We start from the raw sequence: 16,712 nt of genomic DNA, 5'->3' as shown, positions 1-16,712 counted from the left end.
AGCTAGGGGTCAGGGCTCTCTAGCCCGTAGCCCGATGCCGATCATCCGGCTCGCTGGGTGCGCTTCTCAGCTCCCCGGCCCTGGATGTGAGGTTGATGACTGCACTCCAAGTGCTCCAAGTGCACGCTGCAAGGGTTACATCATCCCAAGCCGCGACGAGGCGACCCCGAACTAACCGATCTACTGGCTTGCTATGGCCGACCGCATTCCGTAATAAATAGGGAGGTTGGCCGGTCGCCTCACGTTTGTGCAAATCATATGTGTACACGAGCACCACAGCAGAACAACAACATGATCATTGACCGTGATCGCCGCGCGCGGTGTTCCACGCCCGCCGGCCCGCTGATTGCCGCCGTCGCCAGCGTCGGCCTCCTCTGCCTGCTCGTCGCCGGCGCTCACCGACAGCATCTTGCGCCCAAGGCCCACGCCTCTCCCGAAGCTCACTGCATGCCCGCCCTATAAACCGAAGCTCACCGCATGCCCGCCCCTGGCTGACGCGCTAACCGCGCCCCTCTGTCTTGCAGCTCTTGTCGACTGTGGCGCCGGAGAAGGATGCCGAGCTGTCAGGCAAGGCCGTTAAGACGCTGGCGAAGTTCTTCGGCTTTGACAAGCTGGAGCTTCCTGGCATTATAATCGGCCACAACGCGCCACCCTGCGGCGAAGAGCCGCCGCCCTGCGAGGGCGACGAGATTGCAATTTTTGGCCACTCTTCGCCCGACACCGGTGCGATCCGCACAGCCTGGCTGCGCCCATTACCTGCCTGCTGATGCGACGTCGTGGCGCGTGCGCAGACGCCATCAGCGCAGCCATCATCCGCGAGTGGGAGCTGACGCACCCTCCCACGGGTCCGCATGCGGGGTGCCTCTTGTCGAGCTGCAGGCGTTGTACAGGCCTTCACGGCCCTGAGGCTCTCTCTCCACACCGCAGGTATACTGGCCCAACCACCGCCGTTTGCGCCAAGGCGTACATCAACTCAGACGAGCCCAACCCGGAGACGGCGTGGGTACTCGAGTACTTTGGCATCCCGAAACCGCCCATACTGAAGCACATCAACGACATCCCCTTCCCCGTCTTCGGCACTGTCGATACGAATAACGTCGCCGAGATGCCGCCCGGCGCGGCGGACGTGGTGTCGGACCAGATCCAATCAATCGTCGACCACCACAAGCTGACAGGCCTCGTCACACTCAATCCAGACGAGGTGGACGTGCGTCCGATCGGGTCGGCGGGCGCCGTGCTCTTCTCGCGATCGCGGCAGGCGAATCGGCCCATCCCCGGCGCCGGGTGCGAGAAGAACATCGCTGGCTTGATGCTCGCCACCATCCTCTCCGACACGCTCGGCCTCACCTCCTCAACCACGACCGAATCGGACAAGACCGCCGTGGATATACTCGCGCCTCTCGCGGGCATCGACGACACAATGGGCTGGACCAAGCAGATGCTCGAGGCGAAGTCGAGCATCGCCCAGTACACGCCGGCGGACATCGTAATGCTTGACAGCAAGATCCAGGGCCCCTTCACCGACCCGACCGGCGAGACCTTCCTGCTGCGCGTCGCCGTGCAGGAAACTATCACCCCCGACGTTCTCTTTGGCCAGGCCGACGAGATTGGCGCGGCGTGCCAGGCGCAGCTCAAGATAGACCAGGCGAGCACCGACGCGGCGATGCTCGGCGACGACGGCACCAACATCGTGCGCGACTGCCTCTTCTTCGTCACCGACGTGCGCAGCTCCTTCAAGGCGATCGATCCGAGCTATGGCGTGGTGCCCAAGGCAACCTACCTGCCCTCCTCCTCAGAGTACGCCGCCGAGCTTGTGCGAGAGGGCAACTTCCTCGACAGCGACGGAAACAGCATCACACCGACCGAGCTGCCCGACGGCAGGATCGACCTCGTCGGCGTCCAGTCGCGCAAGCGGCAGATCGTGCCCGGCATCGGCGGCGCCGAAGGCTCAGCCATCAAGGTGCCCTTTCCGTATCCTCCTGTCCTCGGGGGGCGCTGAGCAGAGGGCGCCGCCACGTCGGGCAGCGGGGAAGGTAGCAGAGCAGAGATTCGCCACTCGCACACACATTTGTTCAATACGGACGACACCGAAGCAAGACAATTTCTTTTTTGCGCCCCGACAGACTCCCACTGTCTTCACATATGCCAGCCCTCGCCGCCGCCCTGCTCATCGCTGTAGCAGCCTGGCGTGGCGCACCGACGGCGCAGCTTTCGTGGGGCGCCGCAGCAGCCGCGCCGCGCCTCGCTGCGCCTCGTGCAGGCAGCCGGCCAGGGCCTCGCGGCTCGGCGATCGCCGATGGCGCCGATCCGGCGCGTGCCAAGCTGATCAAGGGCGGCCTTCCTCAGAAGTTTGCGGAGAGGGTTTCCTTTCAGACGGGCGGCGCAAAGAAGGCCGGTCAGGAGGAGGAGATCCTCATCCTGTGGAGGGAGTTCAAAAAGTGCTACCCGAACGAGAAGGTGCCTCTCGGAGAGGTGCCAAGTCGCGCTGTCTCTGAGAGAGAAGAGGCCACGCCCGCCGGTAGGTGGCGCTCGAGATGCTGTCGAAGAACACGGCCGTCATCCTGCCCTCCCTCAACAGCCCGCGCAAGATCAAGGGCACCTACGCGCTGCTCAACAAGCGGCTGGGCAAAAAGGCGGCGGCGGACTTGCTGCTCAAGAACCCGGGCGTGCTGGTTTGCTCGCCCGAGGGCCTCGAGAAGCAGTCGGACGACGACATCCTCAAGGCGGCGGACCTGGTCGAGTCGCTCGAGAAGAACAAGCCACTCATCAACGGTGCCCTCTTCGTCGTCCTGCTCGGCGTCGTCGCCGCCTTTGGCTACCGCATTGCCACTGTCGCCTCTGGTGAGACCGCGCTCGACCTCGGCCCCTTGTGACGGCTACCGCACCTCAAGGTCCCGGGACGTCACAAGTAGCCGTCCCGGTAGCCGCGCTCGACCTCGACCCGCCGGGAGTGGCCGCTGAATCGCGATACGGTATAGCCGTCCCGATTTTTGTGTTTTTGCATGTGCGCATGTGCCCGTACGTAAGATACCGCAAGCGCGAAAGTACTCGAGTGGTGTTCAAACAGACAGGATGGCATGCCGTACTCCGAGCGAGCGAGGAGTGGAAGAGGCGCCTAGGGCGCGGGAGTGTGTCCGGGAGAGCGGGCGGCGAGCGGGCGCCGCCGCGGCGCGCCGGCCCCGCCCCCGCGACCCACGGCTCTCGCCGTCTCGGGGCACCCCCCGCCAGCCCCCAGACCGCGCACGGGGGGCGCGCGGTGCCGGCGCTCTACAGCGCTCTACACAGCGCTCTGCATCTCTACAGCTCTACAGTTCTCTCGTGCTCTACACTCAGAATCCTCACACCCTCCCTCAGGTTACACCTTACACGGTGCTGCGCGGATTACGGAGTTGTAGAGATGTAGAGCGCTCTGGAGCGCTGTAGAGCTGTAGAGCTCTACATCCGCCGCGGGACGAAGCGCCTGCGTTGTAGAGCGATGTAGAGGCGCTCTACAACGCGAAATCTCTACAACAAACTCTACATCATAAGCGGCGAACGAGGCACGGTCGCTCTCCGACATGAGGCGCGTTGCACTTGCCAGTGCTGCCCTGGCCTTCTGTCTGCCCGCCCAATGGGTGGGAGGTGCCTCTGCTGCTGTGGTATGCCTCACGGCTGCGACTGGCCGGCGCCTCGGCGCGTCAGCTCGGCTAGGTGTAGCGATAGTGGCCAGCGCAACTCGCCTGGACTCAACGCTCAGCCAGGAGCTCCCGCACGCGCTGGCGCGAGGCATGGCGCATGCAACGCGTCTGAATGCTCGCCTCGCCTCGCGCAAATGCGACCGTCCTCGCAGCCGACAGTCCACCGCCTGCTAAAGGAGCACACTGCGACGAATGCGGCACCGGCGACGCATGGCAGGCTGGTCATGACGCAGTTATAGGGTGTTGTGTGCTGTTAGAGTGACTCTCTGTGTGTCAGGGATAGTCAGGGCCGTCCATCAGAGCTCCAGTAAGCTCAGAGACACCCCATTAGTGCGAGTCGACCTCTTTGAGTCACTGCCTTCCCGGCGGTTTGGCTGTAGAGCCTCTACAACAAACTCTACAACAAAATCGCGCTCTACATCGCTCTACAACGCAGGCGCTTCGTCCCGCGGCGGATGTAGAGCTCTACAGCTCTACAGCACTCCAGAGCGCTCTACATCTCTACAACTCTACAGCGCTCTACGCTCTACATCCTCTACACCCTCCCTCCCTCAGGCGACGGGCGTGTCGGCGCGCAGCGCGTTGAAGCGAATGATGGCGTAGCGCTCGTGAGGTCAAGGCAGTTAGCCCAGCCTCTCGCGCTTCGGGCGACAAGCCGTTCCCACCTCTCTGAGCGGCCGGGTTGCGGGTTCCCCTCTCCACCCTCCCCGTGAGAGCGAATGGCGCGGTTCACGCCTCGCACAACAGAGAGAGAGATACGCTCTGCATGGGTGGGACATAAAAGAGAGCGAGTACTTGGGCGAGTAGGCCGTGCGGTCGACGCTGCCGCGCGCGACTTTGCGCGCGAGGCGGCGCAGCTCGCCCACCGAAGCCGCCGCCGAACGTCTCGTGGAGCAGCAGGTTGAAGTTGTTGCGCTTGACAAAGATCGCGTCGTGGTAGAAACCGCGATGCGCCTTGACGTAGCCGTGGCCGTTCTTGTGGTCGAAGGGTTGGCCGGGCTGCCCGCGCGCCTTGCAGCCCATGTTCAGGCGGCGAGTTTTTGCCATGCGCTGCCCGATTTTTTGACCGCGCAAGATATAAAGGGTGTCCTAAGGGCTCTGCTCGCAAGGCGCCCGCGTCGCAGACGCGGTACCATTGACAAATCTGCAATATACCCCCACACGAACAAATAGCAAAATCCGAATACCGTGCACGAATCCGGCGATGTGGGACCCAAGCCTTCAGCTGGTGCCAAGACATTCGTAAAATTGAAGCCAAGAACGGCCGCCAAATCCGTGCTTTCGGGGCAACTGAGGGAAAGCCGCTGATCGAGCCCAGCGTGCCCGCGGCCGCCTCCCGCGCAGCACCGCCGCTGGGGACGACACGCTGCGGATTCGGATCGAGCCCATGGAGGAGGAGGGCGCGGTCGGCCAGCGCAGCAGGCGGAGTCCCTCCCCGCGCCGGAGCCCCCTGCAGTCGAGGGAGTCCTCGTTGGCGATGAAGGTGGCGACATCGAATCGCGGCCGACACACGTCACGTGGGAGGAATGGGCGATGAGCGGGAACGATGCGCGCTACGACGCCGACTCCGCCGTGCTCGTGGCCGCCAAGCAGAAAGCCGCGCTCCAGGAGCACGCCAAGATGCAATGGCTCGCTTGCTTCGATTCAGCTCTCTCGGCAGCAGAAGTGGGGCTGGAGCGGGTGGGGGTGGATGCCGATTGAGGGAGAGCGTCTCCAGCTGCGCCCTGTGGCAGCTGCGCCCTGTGGCAGCTAGTCGAGGGACTTGGTAGTTGTGACCCCCCTGAGTGAGGACAGGAGAGAGAGAGCGTTTTGTGGTGTTGGTGTACGCAATAACGGGACAGGGTGGTTGTTCTCTCTGTCTCCTCTTCTAGCTCTTAGCATGAGCTGCGCCCTGTGTCCGACCCCTTTTGCGCAGCAACACCTTGAACTTTCAGGCCCTCGGTTACTGGACCGTCACGTGTTCAACGACGTTGAACAGTGTTCAACCACGGCGCTGTTCACAGCGCGCGCGGACGGCCGTTCTGCGAGTCCAGCTCCGCTGGACTTTTGTAAAGCATGCTTGTGGCAAGTTATAGACGCTAGTATCGACCTCAGAGACCCAAACCCGAATTAATAATTAAGGCTCAAAGTATGGTTGAACAACCGTTGAACAAACAGGTTGAACAACGATATCCGACTAGTGCGACCGCTAGACGGCGGTCTCCGCCGGCCCCAAGGCTGCCCAGCCCCAGTACCACACCGGCCACGTAGACCGTAGCGCTGGAGTTGGTCAGTGAGGCACTAGACGGGCTACGGAACCATGCGCGCGCCGGCCGGATAGGCTGCGCGCAGGGGCCGCGCCGCCTCGATTTCGCATCTCCGCTCCGCGGCCGACTGAGGGGCCAGCTCGCCCGGCGACAAGCCCAGCCATCGCCCAGCGCCCCGTATCGACGGAGGGCACGCAAAAAACCCGCACCTACGACTAGGGTGAGCCCGTGAGGGCGTCGGTGTCGGCCGCGGGCGGGCTGCGAGGAGGGCGCGGGTGGGAGCATGGGAGATGCACCACCGCTCGACGAAGACGCGCCCGACGAAGCCCTGCTTGCGGAGGATGGTCGATCCTCACCTCATAGCGTCGGGCGTGTGCGAAAAAGAGCGCAAATCGGAGCTCAACTCGCGCGCGGCTGGGAAAGGGGTGTGGCACCCCTCCGAAGGCGCCTCGCGAGGAGCTGCTGCTGCCTCCAAACGCGCTCGGGCAGCACGTCGGCGCGCCTGCGGGGTTGGGGAGGTGAAACTATGCTTGCTGGCACGCGCATCCCGCACCACCCCCACGTCCGCGCGCACCATGCCGCCATCCCACCTCACAGCCAAGCGCCATCGCCGTCGGACGCGGCGACGCCGAGCGGTGGCCTCGCAGACGACGAGCGCGATGAGGCCGCCGCGCCGCCGGAGTGGCCGGCGCGTGCCAGCCGCTGGCCCGTCCAGCGTGGCGGGACCGGCTCGCCCATCCTGGCCCGCGCGCTTGCCGACGCGAGAAGATCGCGCGGGAGGGCAAATCTTGGGCAAAATGCCCTGTTTGCCAATCCTTCACGACTTCACGTCGGAACGAGTCGGATCGACGACTCCCCGCCTGCACCAGCGTGTGCGCCTTGCAATTCTATACAGAATCGACACGTGGTACGTCTTCTCAATCGCTCGTGGAGAGGAGCTACGGCCATTCCTAAGTAGTGTTCAACGACGTTGAACAATGTTCAACGTCGTTGAACACGGTCCAGTAACCGCCCTCCAAATTCGGGTCGGAGCGTAGCGGAGTGGGCCCCGAGTTTGAAAAGGGCGACGGACGCTTGCGTCCTAGCCTCCAACAACGCCTCCCCGGCGCAGAGGGGCCCCCGGAGGGATGCACAACCGCTCCACGCCACGCCGCTTGCGGCGGTCCTCTTCCCACTCCGCTGAGGTGCGGATTCATTTTTTTATTCATTAACGGGTTCCACGCCGCAAGAGATCATGTTCAGCCTCGGTGCCGCCGCCACTCTCTCATTCAACGCGCCGCATACCACCAAACTCCACGCGGTCGACGTGTTCAAGGCCGCCGCCCCGGCCTTCACCGCCGCCGCCGTCCTCGCCGCCAACCCGATGTCTGCGTTCGCCGGCGATGTCGGCGCCGGCGAGCAGGTTTTCTCAGGCAACTGTGCGGCGTGCCACGCGGGCGGACAGAACGTCATCATGCCGGAGAAGACGCTGGAGGTGTGTGCGCCCGGCGCCGGCTTGGCCCTGCCACAATCTCGCCTTCTCCCCTCACCGCGCCGCGCCGTGTGCGCCCCGCCGCTCGCAGAAGGAGGCGCTGGAGGAGTACCTGGACGGCGGCTTCAACGAGAAGTCCGTGATGAAGCAGGCGCCCTGCGCCCTACCCACCCCACGCACCCGATGGCCCGCCGCTCCGCTCCCACCTCCCTCTCGGAGCCAGCCTCACCGCCGTCACCGCCGACAGCGCCTCTTTCCTCCACCTCCTCCTGGCTCTTCACACCTCCGACCCCCCTCGCCCGCAGGTGACCAACGGCAAGAACGCGATGCCCGCCTTCGGCGGCCGGCTCTCGGACGACGACATCGCCAACGTCGCCGCCTACGTCATCAAGACCTCCTCGGCCGGCTGGTAAAGCAGAGGAGGAGGAGGCCGTCTCCTCCCTCATCCCTGCACCCTCCCCTTTGCATGTCTATGTCTCTGCGCGGTTACGTGTCGTGGCGGCGCGCCGGCGCAGGCGCACACCATTTCACACGGCGGACTCGGGGTCGAGCGGTGCCCGGCGGGGACCCGAAAAGGGTTTGTGGCGGCACACACCACACGGCGACACGGAGAGCGCGTTCGTGGTTCGAGAGCGTGTCATCGTGTGTGTGCTGTGTCCATCGCGGCATCGGTGATCGGCTCACACATTAGTGCTCACTCGCCGCGGTGTCTATTCACCATCGCGCGATCCCGCCTCCTCCCCTTTGTTAAACAACAACACCTACGAAAAACTGCGTCAAGACTCTGACGCGTGACGGGGGTAGAGACGAGAACACGGAAGAGGCGACCGAACATGCGGGACAGTGTGATCAGTGTGGGGCGCGCGCGGCGCGGGACGCCAAGCAAGATATAGCGAATTAGAGAGCAGCTGTGTGCAACTGTGCAAGCTCTCGAGCTGCGCGCGAGAAAGCCCGCACGCAGAGCCCTAGCCAGACCGCGCAAGTCGCGTGTCTCAGCCTCGCCGCGGGCCTCGAGCGACACGCACCGGCGGCGCGCGCAGCCCTCGCGCCAGTCCAGCGGAGGGGCCGGCGCCGGCGAGGAGCTAGAGAGGAGAAGGCAGGCGGCAGGGGCAGCAGCAGTGGCGGCGGCAGGAGAGGCTTAGTAGGGCCGGTAGCCTGCCGCGCGGAGTGGCGGGGAGGGGTCACTCCCTGCCGGGGGGGGGAGGGGGGAACGAGGGAGGGGCCAGCAGGGAAGAAGGAGGGAAGAGGGAGGGAAGAGGGAGGGAAGAAGCAGGGAAGAGGGAGGGAAGAGGGAGGGAAGAGGGAGGGAAGAAGGAGGGAAAAGGGAGAGGAAGAGGGAGGGCCAAGAGGAGGGAAAAAGGGAGGGAAGGGCCTGGCCCGCAAGCGGGGTGGCGCGCCTCCACTTCGCTCCCAAAGTCCCCGAGCCCGAACGGGGGGGGGGGGGGGGGGGATGCGCCTCTCCCGCGGTAGCGCGGCCGGTAAAACGGCCGGTACCCCCCATAGCCCTTGCCCTTGCCGTACCCCTTGCCGCGCCCCCGCCCCTTGCCCTTGCCGCCCTTTCCGCCCTTCATGCCGGGGACGTTGGTCCGCTTGGCAACCACCTGCGGGAGGGGGGGGGCGGGCGCCGCGGGGTGGGGCGCAGTGCATACCGCGTGAAGGCAGCCTCCAGAGACTACAGCCTCTTGTGCGGCCAAGAGGTGCGGCCGGCAGGTGCCGCCCCTGCAAAGAGCCCCGCTGCCCTCCTCCCCCGCTCCCCGCTCCCCGCCGCCGCGCCTTGATCTGCCGCCCCTTGAGCTCGGTGTCGTTGAGCGCCACCGCCGCCTCCACCGCCGCCTCCTCGGCAAACTCCACAAACGCGTACCCCTGCGGGCGAGGCGAGGCGCAGGAGTAGGCGAGCGGGCGGGGCTGCAGGCGCGCGCGGGCTGCAGGGGGAGGCTGCAGTTTGGGGAGGGAGAGGTGGGGCGCGAGGCGGCGGAGAGAGGCCGCGAGGCAGCAGCGGGGCGGAGGGGCCGGCGGCCGACGCGGCCGACGCGGCGACGCGGCGGTTGGGTGAGCGGCGGCGGCCGGACAGCCGCTGCTGCATCCTCTGCACCCTCTGCCGGTCGTTCCCTCCCTCTCTCGGGCGGCGGAAGCGGACGGCGGCGGAGCAGGGCGGGCGGCGGCGGCCCGGGCGCTCCGCCGGCGCGACACGCGGCGGGGTCGCGCGCCTTCGGGTTGCGGAACTTGTCGCACAGGATCGTGACACGGTTCACGGTGCCGCACTCTGCAAAGTGCTCCTGCAGCTCCTCGGGCGTGACCGAGTAATCGACGTTGCCGATGTAGATCGAGCGCCCGTCCGCCTCGTTCGTTTCGACGCCCTCGCCCTCGTTGAGCTGCTCCTCGACCTCGTTTTGGATCTTGTTGAGCTTTTCCGCCTCGTCCTCCATCTCCTTGACCTTCTTCTTCATCGCCTCGAGCTCCTCGTCGACGCCCTCCTCGCCCGCATCGCCCTCCCCGACATCGAGCGTCTCGAGGTCCGCCTCCTCCTCCGCGGTGACTGCCGCTTCGGTGGCCATCGTGTTTTTTGGGAGGGGCTGGAGAGGCGCTGCTGCGCCCGCCTGCCACGCCTGCAGTCTGGAATAAAAGACGAGTACGAGCGTCTGGGAAGGCCTACAGGGCCAGGGCGGGCCGTCTCGGGCGCGATGGCGCGCTGAATAGTACCATGACTACGAGCTCTCGATCGGGTCGCCGGCAGCGGGCTCGCGCGGCGTGCTGCTCGACGGCAGGCCGCTCCCCAGCTCCCCGCCCTTTTTAGGCTGTATCCATGTTTCCTCGCGCACCCCGTCTCGTTTCCTTTCGGTGTTTCTCCACAGCACCCTCTCGTTTCCTCTCTAGTTTCCCGAACACCCTTTCAACAGTGAGTGTCTTTTACATCGCTTCTCTCGCTGCAACCGCCTGCGGGGGCCGGCGCCGGCCGCCTCGCTTCGCCAGCGCTGCCTACGCCTGCGACACGCGTGTCGGCTCGCCGCCCGCGTCGCCTGCGGCGGGCCCGCGTGGCGCGCTGCTCGTCGGGAGCGTGCTCAGCAGGCTGTGCAGCGCAGCCTGACTCACTCAGAGCGCCGCTGATGCGGCGTGGGGCCGCCGGCGGCGCTGCTGCCGCGCACGCTGCGCTGTGGGCGTCACCATCGTGTCCGCGCCGCGTCGTCGACGCCACTTGCCGCTCGCGGCTGCCCTGCCCTTCCCTGCCATCGCGCAAACACACACACACACACACACACACACACACACACACACACACACACACACACACACACACACACACACACATGATTAATGATCGGGTAATAATTATTAATTATAATATCGGGCGGCGGCACGGCGCGGCGGCGGGCGGCGCGAGGCGGCGGCGCGGCGAGGCAGCGGGCGACGCAGGGCGGGGCGGCGCGGCGGCGGGTGGTATAATTACTTATTAATTAATTAATACTGAATTAATAATCATCGGGCGGCGGCGCGGCGCGGCGGCGGGCGACGCGGAGCGGGGCGGCGCGACCATCTGCACTGACCTCGGCCTCTGGTCTTTGGAGCAGAGCAATGGTCGCGCCGCCCTCGACTCAAGGGGCTGCCTTCCACCCGTAGCTGCCCAGGCCGGGGGAGGAGGAAAGATCTCCTGTTCCGCGAATAGGGAGCAGGCCCCTCCTTGCCCGGTCTGCGATGCAGGGCGGTGGTCGTGCCATCGTCGCTTCGTACAGACAACGACCACGCCGCAACCGTCGCCGGCACGCGACACGTTCCCGTAGGCAGGACTGTCCTCGTCGAGAGTGTGTGCCGCCAAGGCGGGACACACTCAGGGACAGTGCCGACGTGGGTGGGGGCGGGCGATTCCCATGCCGGCTCTCCGCCACAACCCCCGCCGGGAGGGAATCCCTGCTCACAGAAAAGGGCTCCGAGCCCTGTCTCGCGCACGCCCCTGGCGGGCGCCGCGGACCAGTTCCGCGAGCGCTCGTCAACGGGTGGTGTGCGGTTCTTGCCGTAGTTCCTCTTCGGTCGCCTAGCCCCGGCGCCGTCTGTCGGCGCCTGCGTGCCACGAGTGCGAGCCGCTCTCGGCGAGAGACTGCGAAGAGAGAAGATAGTGCATGCTAGACCATACGTAGAGCATAGAGTGTGGAAATAGGCAGACGCGCCCACAACGCCACAACCGGCACAAGAATGGGCGACGGCTAGAGGCTAGCACCACACTCCTCTCCTAAAAATCCCTGTGTGGTGGCGGCGTCTCGGCCGTCCTCCCATCCCTCCCGCTTGGGTTGTCTTTCTTGTTCCTCGCAGGAGTCGCCGGCACAGTCGCGCTTAGGCGGCTCGCCCGTGGTGTACCTGTGTTAGTGCCAGTGCGCGCCAGTCCCGTGCCGGCGTGCCCAGTGTTGTGCGAGGGAGTTTTGTTGTAAAATTCTTGTTCTTTTATCTTTATAGAGTCATATTCAAACGCGCCCTAGCACAAGCTCAAACGAGATGCCAAAGTGGTCCGAGGGGTGCAAGTACTCTTCCCAGGGCAGCGAGCGGTGCGCCTCGCTGAGCTCGCGCCCCGTCTGCGGCAGTGGCGGCCGCCCTCGCGCGCGCTCGTGAACCGGCTGGTCCGCGAAGATGCGCGCCGCGCCCGGATCGCAGGCACACCCGCCGGCCGCGCAGCAAACCAGCACACGGTCGAGGCGCATGGGGCCAGGCCAGCCAAAGCGCTCGCCCAGCCCAAGCCCGTTGTAGATGTTGCGTAGCGGGAGGTAGTGCGGCAGCATGGCGTTGCGAGCATAGTCCCACGTCGCCCCTAGACTCACGACCGCGGGCAGCTCGGCCCACCCGTCGGGGATGCTCGCGTTCTCCGCCTCTCGATGAAAGTTGAAGTCGCCCATTACGCACGCGACGTCGAACGCGGCCGCCTTCATCGCCGAAGTGACGTGTGCTAGCTGCGTCCTGCGCCGGCCCTCCATCAGCCAAGGGAACGCGGTGAGGTGCGTCGAGCACACAGCGACCCTGAGCCGCCGGCCGCCGACGCACAGGTCCAGCGTTGCCACGTGGCTGTGCCGCCGGTCGCCGGGCTGCTCAATAAACGCCACCGCGACGGGCGCAATCTTCGAGAGCAGCAAGTTGCCGAAGCTGCCCTCCTGCAGCGTCGAGAGGTGACTGCAGCATGCCTCACCCGGAACCGCCGACACGGTGAAGCTGCGCCTGACCCACGGCTCCAGAAGCACGCGCTCGAGCAGCGGCCGCGTCACCTCGTTGAGACCGATGACGTCGGCGTCCAGCGCCGCAAGCTCGAGCAGGATTGACTCGTGCCGGCGCTCATGCTGGAGCAGCTCCGCGTCGCCCAGGTCGTGCAGGCAGTTGAGAGTCGCAAATTGGAGCGGGCGGCCGAGGCTGTTTGGCATACTAGCGCCTCCTGAGACGCGCACCCACAGGCTCTGGTCGGCAGCATAGCGGAATCCAGCGAACGTGGCGGTGGGCTCGGGCATGTCACTGTCAAGCCAGAAGAGAAAGAAAGAAAAGAGCCGGGGGATGGGAGGACGGCACGCCGCCACCACACAGGGATTTTAAGGAGGGGTGTGGTGCTAGCCGTCGCCCACCCTAACCCTTGCGGCCAAGGGAGCACAGACGACGCGCGTCGTTTCTTCTGCGTGTGGGTGCCAGTCCGCGCCAGCCCTTGTCGTGCCAGTGTGCTGCGTAGAGGCTTGTATGGTAAGATTCTTCTGCTTCAGGTGTTCTCGTTCTCGAGGGGGATATCCTTTGGCCGCGTTGGGTAGCGAGGATTGGTGTGACGCTTCAGGTGTGAACAGATGATTTGTGTACTCAGCTGCTCCCTTAATACTCACCTATGGAACGAACATTCCCGAATATGGACCACAGACAGCACCCGGGGACGGCCGAGTCTGTTTGATCTTGACGCGTGACACGACGACCCACATGCAGATCAGCGCGCTAGAAAAGGCCTTGGATGGGCTCACAGTGGAGGACCTCGCGTCGCGCGAGGCCGTGCGCACGCAAATCCTCCACCTCGCGCACGGCACTGTCGCGGCGGGCTTGCAGGGCAGCGGCCTGGACGAGGACGTCACGAGCATCATCGCGAGTGAAGTGCAGGTGGTGCCGAGACTGCCGGAGGCCGAGGCGCTGCAAGAGCTCGCAGAGAGCAAGCGCGCTTGTGCCGTCAAGCGGCTGGCCGAGAGGGTCGGCCGAATGGCCCTGAGTGCCGCCCGTGCGGGCCAAATGTTCGTGCAGCCTGTGCTTCTTCAGAGCGTCCCGGCGTGCGGCCTGCATTGCCCTGGCGGACGCATTCGTGATACTTTTTTGATGCTTCCGTGACCGCCGTAGGGCTATGAGCAGTACATGGCCCCGTCGGTCTTTGTCACGGAGATGGACGAACTCTTTGAAGTCCTCCCAGCCGACCGGCTGGGCTCCCGCCGCGCCCACGTTCCGCTGCCGAGCGACTACCTGGCGAAGCACCCGCTGCTGGCGCTGCTGCAGCGCTGCCTCGAGGAGAGGGGCTTTGCGGTCGTCCTGAGCCTGCTGAACGACGCGGACGCCCACCCGGAGGTGCTGCTCGGCGAGGGGAGCGAGTTCGAGATTGGCGTCCGCGAACTGCCCATCGTGCTCGAGGCGTCGTGGGGGCCCAAGAGCCACAACCCGTTTGCACTCCTCGAAGGATGAGTGGGCGCAAAGAGACGCGCACAGGGCGCCGTGCTACCGTGGGAGCACATCTTTCGAGGGTATTAGAGTAGTCTCTATATGAATTAAAGTCGTTTGTGAGCTGTGAGCTGTGATCTGTGATCTGTCTCTGTGTCTCTGTGATCTGTGAGGGTGCCCTGCTGTGCTCTGTGGATAAAAACTGTGTTGTGAGCTGTGAGCTGTGTGGACGCCTCCAGGGCTCGCACCTCAACTTCCCATAGACTAGCGCACAGCGCCATAGGAGGTGTTCCCTTCTTCATAACAAAAGGTCTGTGAACGGCTCGTGATGGCCGATGGTGACCCTGGCCGGCGTTCCGGTTGTTTGCGGTGTGTTTGCCGGCGACGGCCGGCGTAGGCGGTGTGTGGGCCGTGGGCGGCGCATGGGCGGTGGCCCCCCCGCGTTGGTGAGCGGAGGCGGGTCGGTCGGCTCCTACCTAGCCTGCGTTGGGAGAGAGAGAGAGACTCACACCAGCTATAGTGTATAGATGTGAAGACCGGGGTTGTGTTTTTGTGTGCAGACCGGGGTTGTGTTTTTGTCTAACTGTCGCTGCTGTTTCTCGACTGTCCGTGCTTGTGCGTCTTGGGCCCAACGTGAAGACGGACGGGGTGGGGTGAACGGCTTCTCGAGCGGTGACGTGTTCACATAACACAAAATGCTGCCGCCGTCACCGTCGCGAACACGGCGCCGCGGTCCCGCGGTGGTAGGCGGCGCGCTGCTGCTGGCGTACGTTAGCTTCTACGCGTATCACGTCGCGCCGCTCGCACTTGACGACGTGCACGCGCGACCCCGACTGGCCGCGGTGAACTTCGAGTTGCGGCAGCAAGTTGCCGAGCTGCCACCGCCGCCGCCGCTGCCGATCCCGCCGAGCGAAGCTATCGCAGATGATGTCGCCGCCATATTCGCCCAGGCAGCGTCGAGGTTTGGCGACCTCGAGCCGGGAGACGCACCGCGGCCGGGAGACGCCGGCGAACTGCCCAGATTATCCCACAGGAAAGGGATGTCCGTGCGGATGCTTGACGCGAGCGATGAGCTCGTGGAGCCTCCCGCCGAGCCAGTGGAACCTCCGGCCACACGCAAAACCAACAAACCCATTCGTCGCCGCAAGTCGAGCAGTACACCAGCGGAGAGCCAGAGGGAGAGCCAGCCGCGGCGCGAGGGCAAGTCGCCCCCGCGCGCTGCGAAACGCGAGGAGATCAAAACGGTGGACGAGCACAAGGCGCACAAGAAGGGGAAGGGGAGGGGAAGACATCATTGAGGGCAGACGGCGTGTGCCGTTCACTGTGCCAGACCTGTGACTGTGTGTGCGCGCGAACTCTTGACACTTGAGCCCCTTTTTGATTTGTCCTTCGTGCTTCGACTGTCCCGTAAGGTAAATTAAATTCTTATCTTCTCCCTTGCCTCCGACGCTAGAGACAGCCACACCCCAGTATCAGACCAGGGGGGGTGCCCCCCCTTCCCCACCTGCCCTGCTTACAAAGGATAGCATGCCCCGAGAACGGCCCGACATTTGGCGAAGGCCGCGAGGCCGAGCGAGGGAAACCAGGGAAGGAGGTGGTCTGTCTTTCTTTTGTCCTGGGAGTCGCTTAGGCGGCTCCCGTTGTGTACCTGTGTTAGTGCCAGTGCGCGCTAGTCCCGTGCCCAGTGTCGTGCGAGGGAATTTTGTTGTAAAATTCTTTTGTCCTCTCGGGGAATGTTCTCTCGGCGCCCATGGCCTTCCGAGGTTTCGTCTAATTCTTGGCACTTCGGGCGTCGGTGTGTGTGTGATTCCCCCGGTGATGTGCTACTGGTATGGGCCACCGCTGACGCTCCCTCGGCTCAACCGTCATCTACCCTGCGACGTCGTCTGGGGACCTCTCTGCAATCGAGTGGCCCCCTGCAGGTTGACCACTAATTTTTTGATGGAGTTCACACCTGAGCGGGCTCAATTTTGCTCTAGGTGCCTCCTACGATTCGATCCCCCGCGTTCAGACAGAGTCGCCTGGTGCGTTGTTCGTTTTTCGTCACGGTTCTTTTCGCTCGACGAGACCGCCGTGGTCTTCGATGATACCATCCCATGCGCCATCGACCCGATTCCCAAAGCTGTTTGTGATCGAGAAGGCCGACGTGTTGAATGCCTGGTCACACTCTCTGCCGGGATGTTGGTTAGCGTACTCCAAGGGGATCCACGTGGTGTAGTCGCCTGCTCTGATGGCGTTGCCAGTGTACCGCACCGCGTAGAATCTTTTCGTCCGGATGAGAAAGGCAGCTGTAGTAGTCACATTATCCCCGATATCGACCACAATCCGGGGCGGTGGGCTCGGCGGTGGCGAGGGCGGTGGAGACGGAGGAGGTGGCGACGGAGGCGGAGAGGGAGGCGGCGGCGAGGGAGGAGGTGGTGATGGCGGCGGGCTTGGTGGCGGCGGGGGCGGTGGCGGTGGCGATGGCGGAGATGAGGGCGGCGGTAAAAAGGGCGGCAGCGGCGAGTGCGGTGGTGCAGACGGCGGCGTTGATGGAGTTGGTGATGCAAAGACTCGTCGACTGTTCAATCAGCGTCCGTTACAGCCGTGGACACCCTTGTTGAGCTGTCTATGAGAACTATGAGGCCGTCACAGGGTAGCCCTTTTTAACGGGCTGTGCTGGGCTGAATTGCCGGG

General features: G+C 64.6%; 5 protein-coding genes across 5 annotated transcripts in view; 3 read left to right on the top strand and 2 right to left on the bottom strand.

Moving 5' to 3' along the window:
* Positions 1-284: 284 nt before the first annotated feature.
* On the top strand, positions 285-3,061 carry EMIHUDRAFT_467330 (hypothetical protein). Its single transcript, XM_005788217.1, has 5 exons — positions 285-420; positions 525-858; positions 928-1,960; positions 2,347-2,457; positions 2,523-3,061. The coding sequence occupies exons 2-5, from the start codon at positions 767-769 to the stop codon at positions 2,871-2,873; spliced, it is 1,587 nt and encodes a 528-aa protein (XP_005788274.1). The 5' UTR covers positions 285-420; positions 525-766; the 3' UTR covers positions 2,874-3,061.
* A 4,090-nt stretch (positions 3,062-7,151) lies between these two features.
* Positions 7,152-8,168, top strand: EMIHUDRAFT_417816 (hypothetical protein). The gene is made up of 3 exons (XM_005788216.1): positions 7,152-7,397; positions 7,486-7,545; positions 7,700-8,168. Exons 1-3 carry the CDS (start codon positions 7,158-7,160, stop codon positions 7,805-7,807), a joined length of 408 nt encoding a protein of 135 aa, XP_005788273.1. The 5' UTR covers positions 7,152-7,157; the 3' UTR covers positions 7,808-8,168.
* A 34-nt stretch (positions 8,169-8,202) lies between these two features.
* Positions 8,203-10,000, bottom strand: EMIHUDRAFT_362850 (hypothetical protein). The gene is made up of 4 exons (XM_005788215.1): positions 9,602-10,000; positions 9,168-9,257; positions 8,851-8,995; positions 8,203-8,549 (listed from the first exon to the last, which is right to left on the bottom strand). The coding sequence occupies exons 1-4, from the start codon at positions 9,947-9,949 to the stop codon at positions 8,533-8,535; spliced, it is 600 nt and encodes a 199-aa protein (XP_005788272.1). The 5' UTR covers positions 9,950-10,000; the 3' UTR covers positions 8,203-8,532.
* Positions 10,001-11,817: 1,817 nt separating this feature from the next.
* Positions 11,818-12,981, bottom strand: EMIHUDRAFT_423388 (hypothetical protein). The gene has a single exon (XM_005788214.1). The coding sequence runs from the start codon at positions 12,869-12,871 to the stop codon at positions 11,846-11,848; it is 1,026 nt and encodes a 341-aa protein (XP_005788271.1). The 5' UTR covers positions 12,872-12,981; the 3' UTR covers positions 11,818-11,845.
* A 1,750-nt stretch (positions 12,982-14,731) lies between these two features.
* The window catches only part of EMIHUDRAFT_110596 (hypothetical protein), a gene marked incomplete at both ends in the record, with an annotated part of 3,256 nt that continues 1,275 nt past the window's right edge, over positions 14,732-16,712 (top strand). The window contains 3 exons of the mRNA XM_005788213.1: positions 14,732-14,997; positions 15,558-15,630; positions 16,016-16,060. Of these exons, the coding sequence (XP_005788270.1) occupies positions 14,732-14,997; positions 15,558-15,630; positions 16,016-16,060 (384 nt within the window). The remainder of the gene's footprint in view (positions 14,998-15,557; positions 15,631-16,015; positions 16,061-16,712) is intronic.

This window comes from Emiliania huxleyi (assembly GCF_000372725.1).
Source record: "Emiliania huxleyi CCMP1516 chromosome Unknown EMIHUscaffold_137, whole genome shotgun sequence".
NCBI lineage: Eukaryota > Haptophyta > Isochrysidales > Noelaerhabdaceae > Emiliania > Emiliania huxleyi.
Note: the sequence above shows the minus strand (reverse complement) of the source record. Positions and strands in the feature narration are given on the sequence as shown.

Bases quoted from the DNA above. Each gene is read 5' to 3' on its own strand.
- EMIHUDRAFT_417816 (XM_005788216.1), top strand. From the start codon at position 7,158: ATGTTCAGCCTCGGTGCCGCCGCCACTCTCTCATTCAACGCGCCGCAT. The intron at 7,398-7,485 runs GTGTGTGCGCCC...CGCCGCTCGCAG, and splicing joins TGCCGGAGAAGACGCTGGAG to AAGGAGGCGCTGGAGGAGTA. The intron at 7,546-7,699 runs GCGCCCTGCGCC...CCTCGCCCGCAG, and splicing joins AGAAGTCCGTGATGAAGCAG to GTGACCAACGGCAAGAACGC.
- EMIHUDRAFT_362850 (XM_005788215.1), bottom strand. From the start codon at position 9,949: ATGGCCACCGAAGCGGCAGTCACCGCGGAGGAGGAGGCGGACCTCGAG. The intron at 9,258-9,601 runs GCGCGCGACCCC...CCTCGCCCGCAG, and splicing joins ACAAGTTCCGCAACCCGAAG to GGGTACGCGTTTGTGGAGTT. The intron at 8,996-9,167 runs GCGCGGCGGCGG...CCCCTCCCGCAG, and splicing joins TCAAGGGGCGGCAGATCAAG to GTGGTTGCCAAGCGGACCAA.
- EMIHUDRAFT_423388 (XM_005788214.1), bottom strand. From the start codon at position 12,871: ATGCCCGAGCCCACCGCCACGTTCGCTGGATTCCGCTATGCTGCCGAC.
- EMIHUDRAFT_467330 (XM_005788217.1), top strand. From the start codon at position 767: ATGCGACGTCGTGGCGCGTGCGCAGACGCCATCAGCGCAGCCATCATC. The intron at 859-927 runs GTGCCTCTTGTC...TCCACACCGCAG, and splicing joins CCCACGGGTCCGCATGCGGG to GTATACTGGCCCAACCACCG. The intron at 1,961-2,346 runs GTGCCCTTTCCG...GGCCTTCCTCAG, and splicing joins CCGAAGGCTCAGCCATCAAG to AAGTTTGCGGAGAGGGTTTC.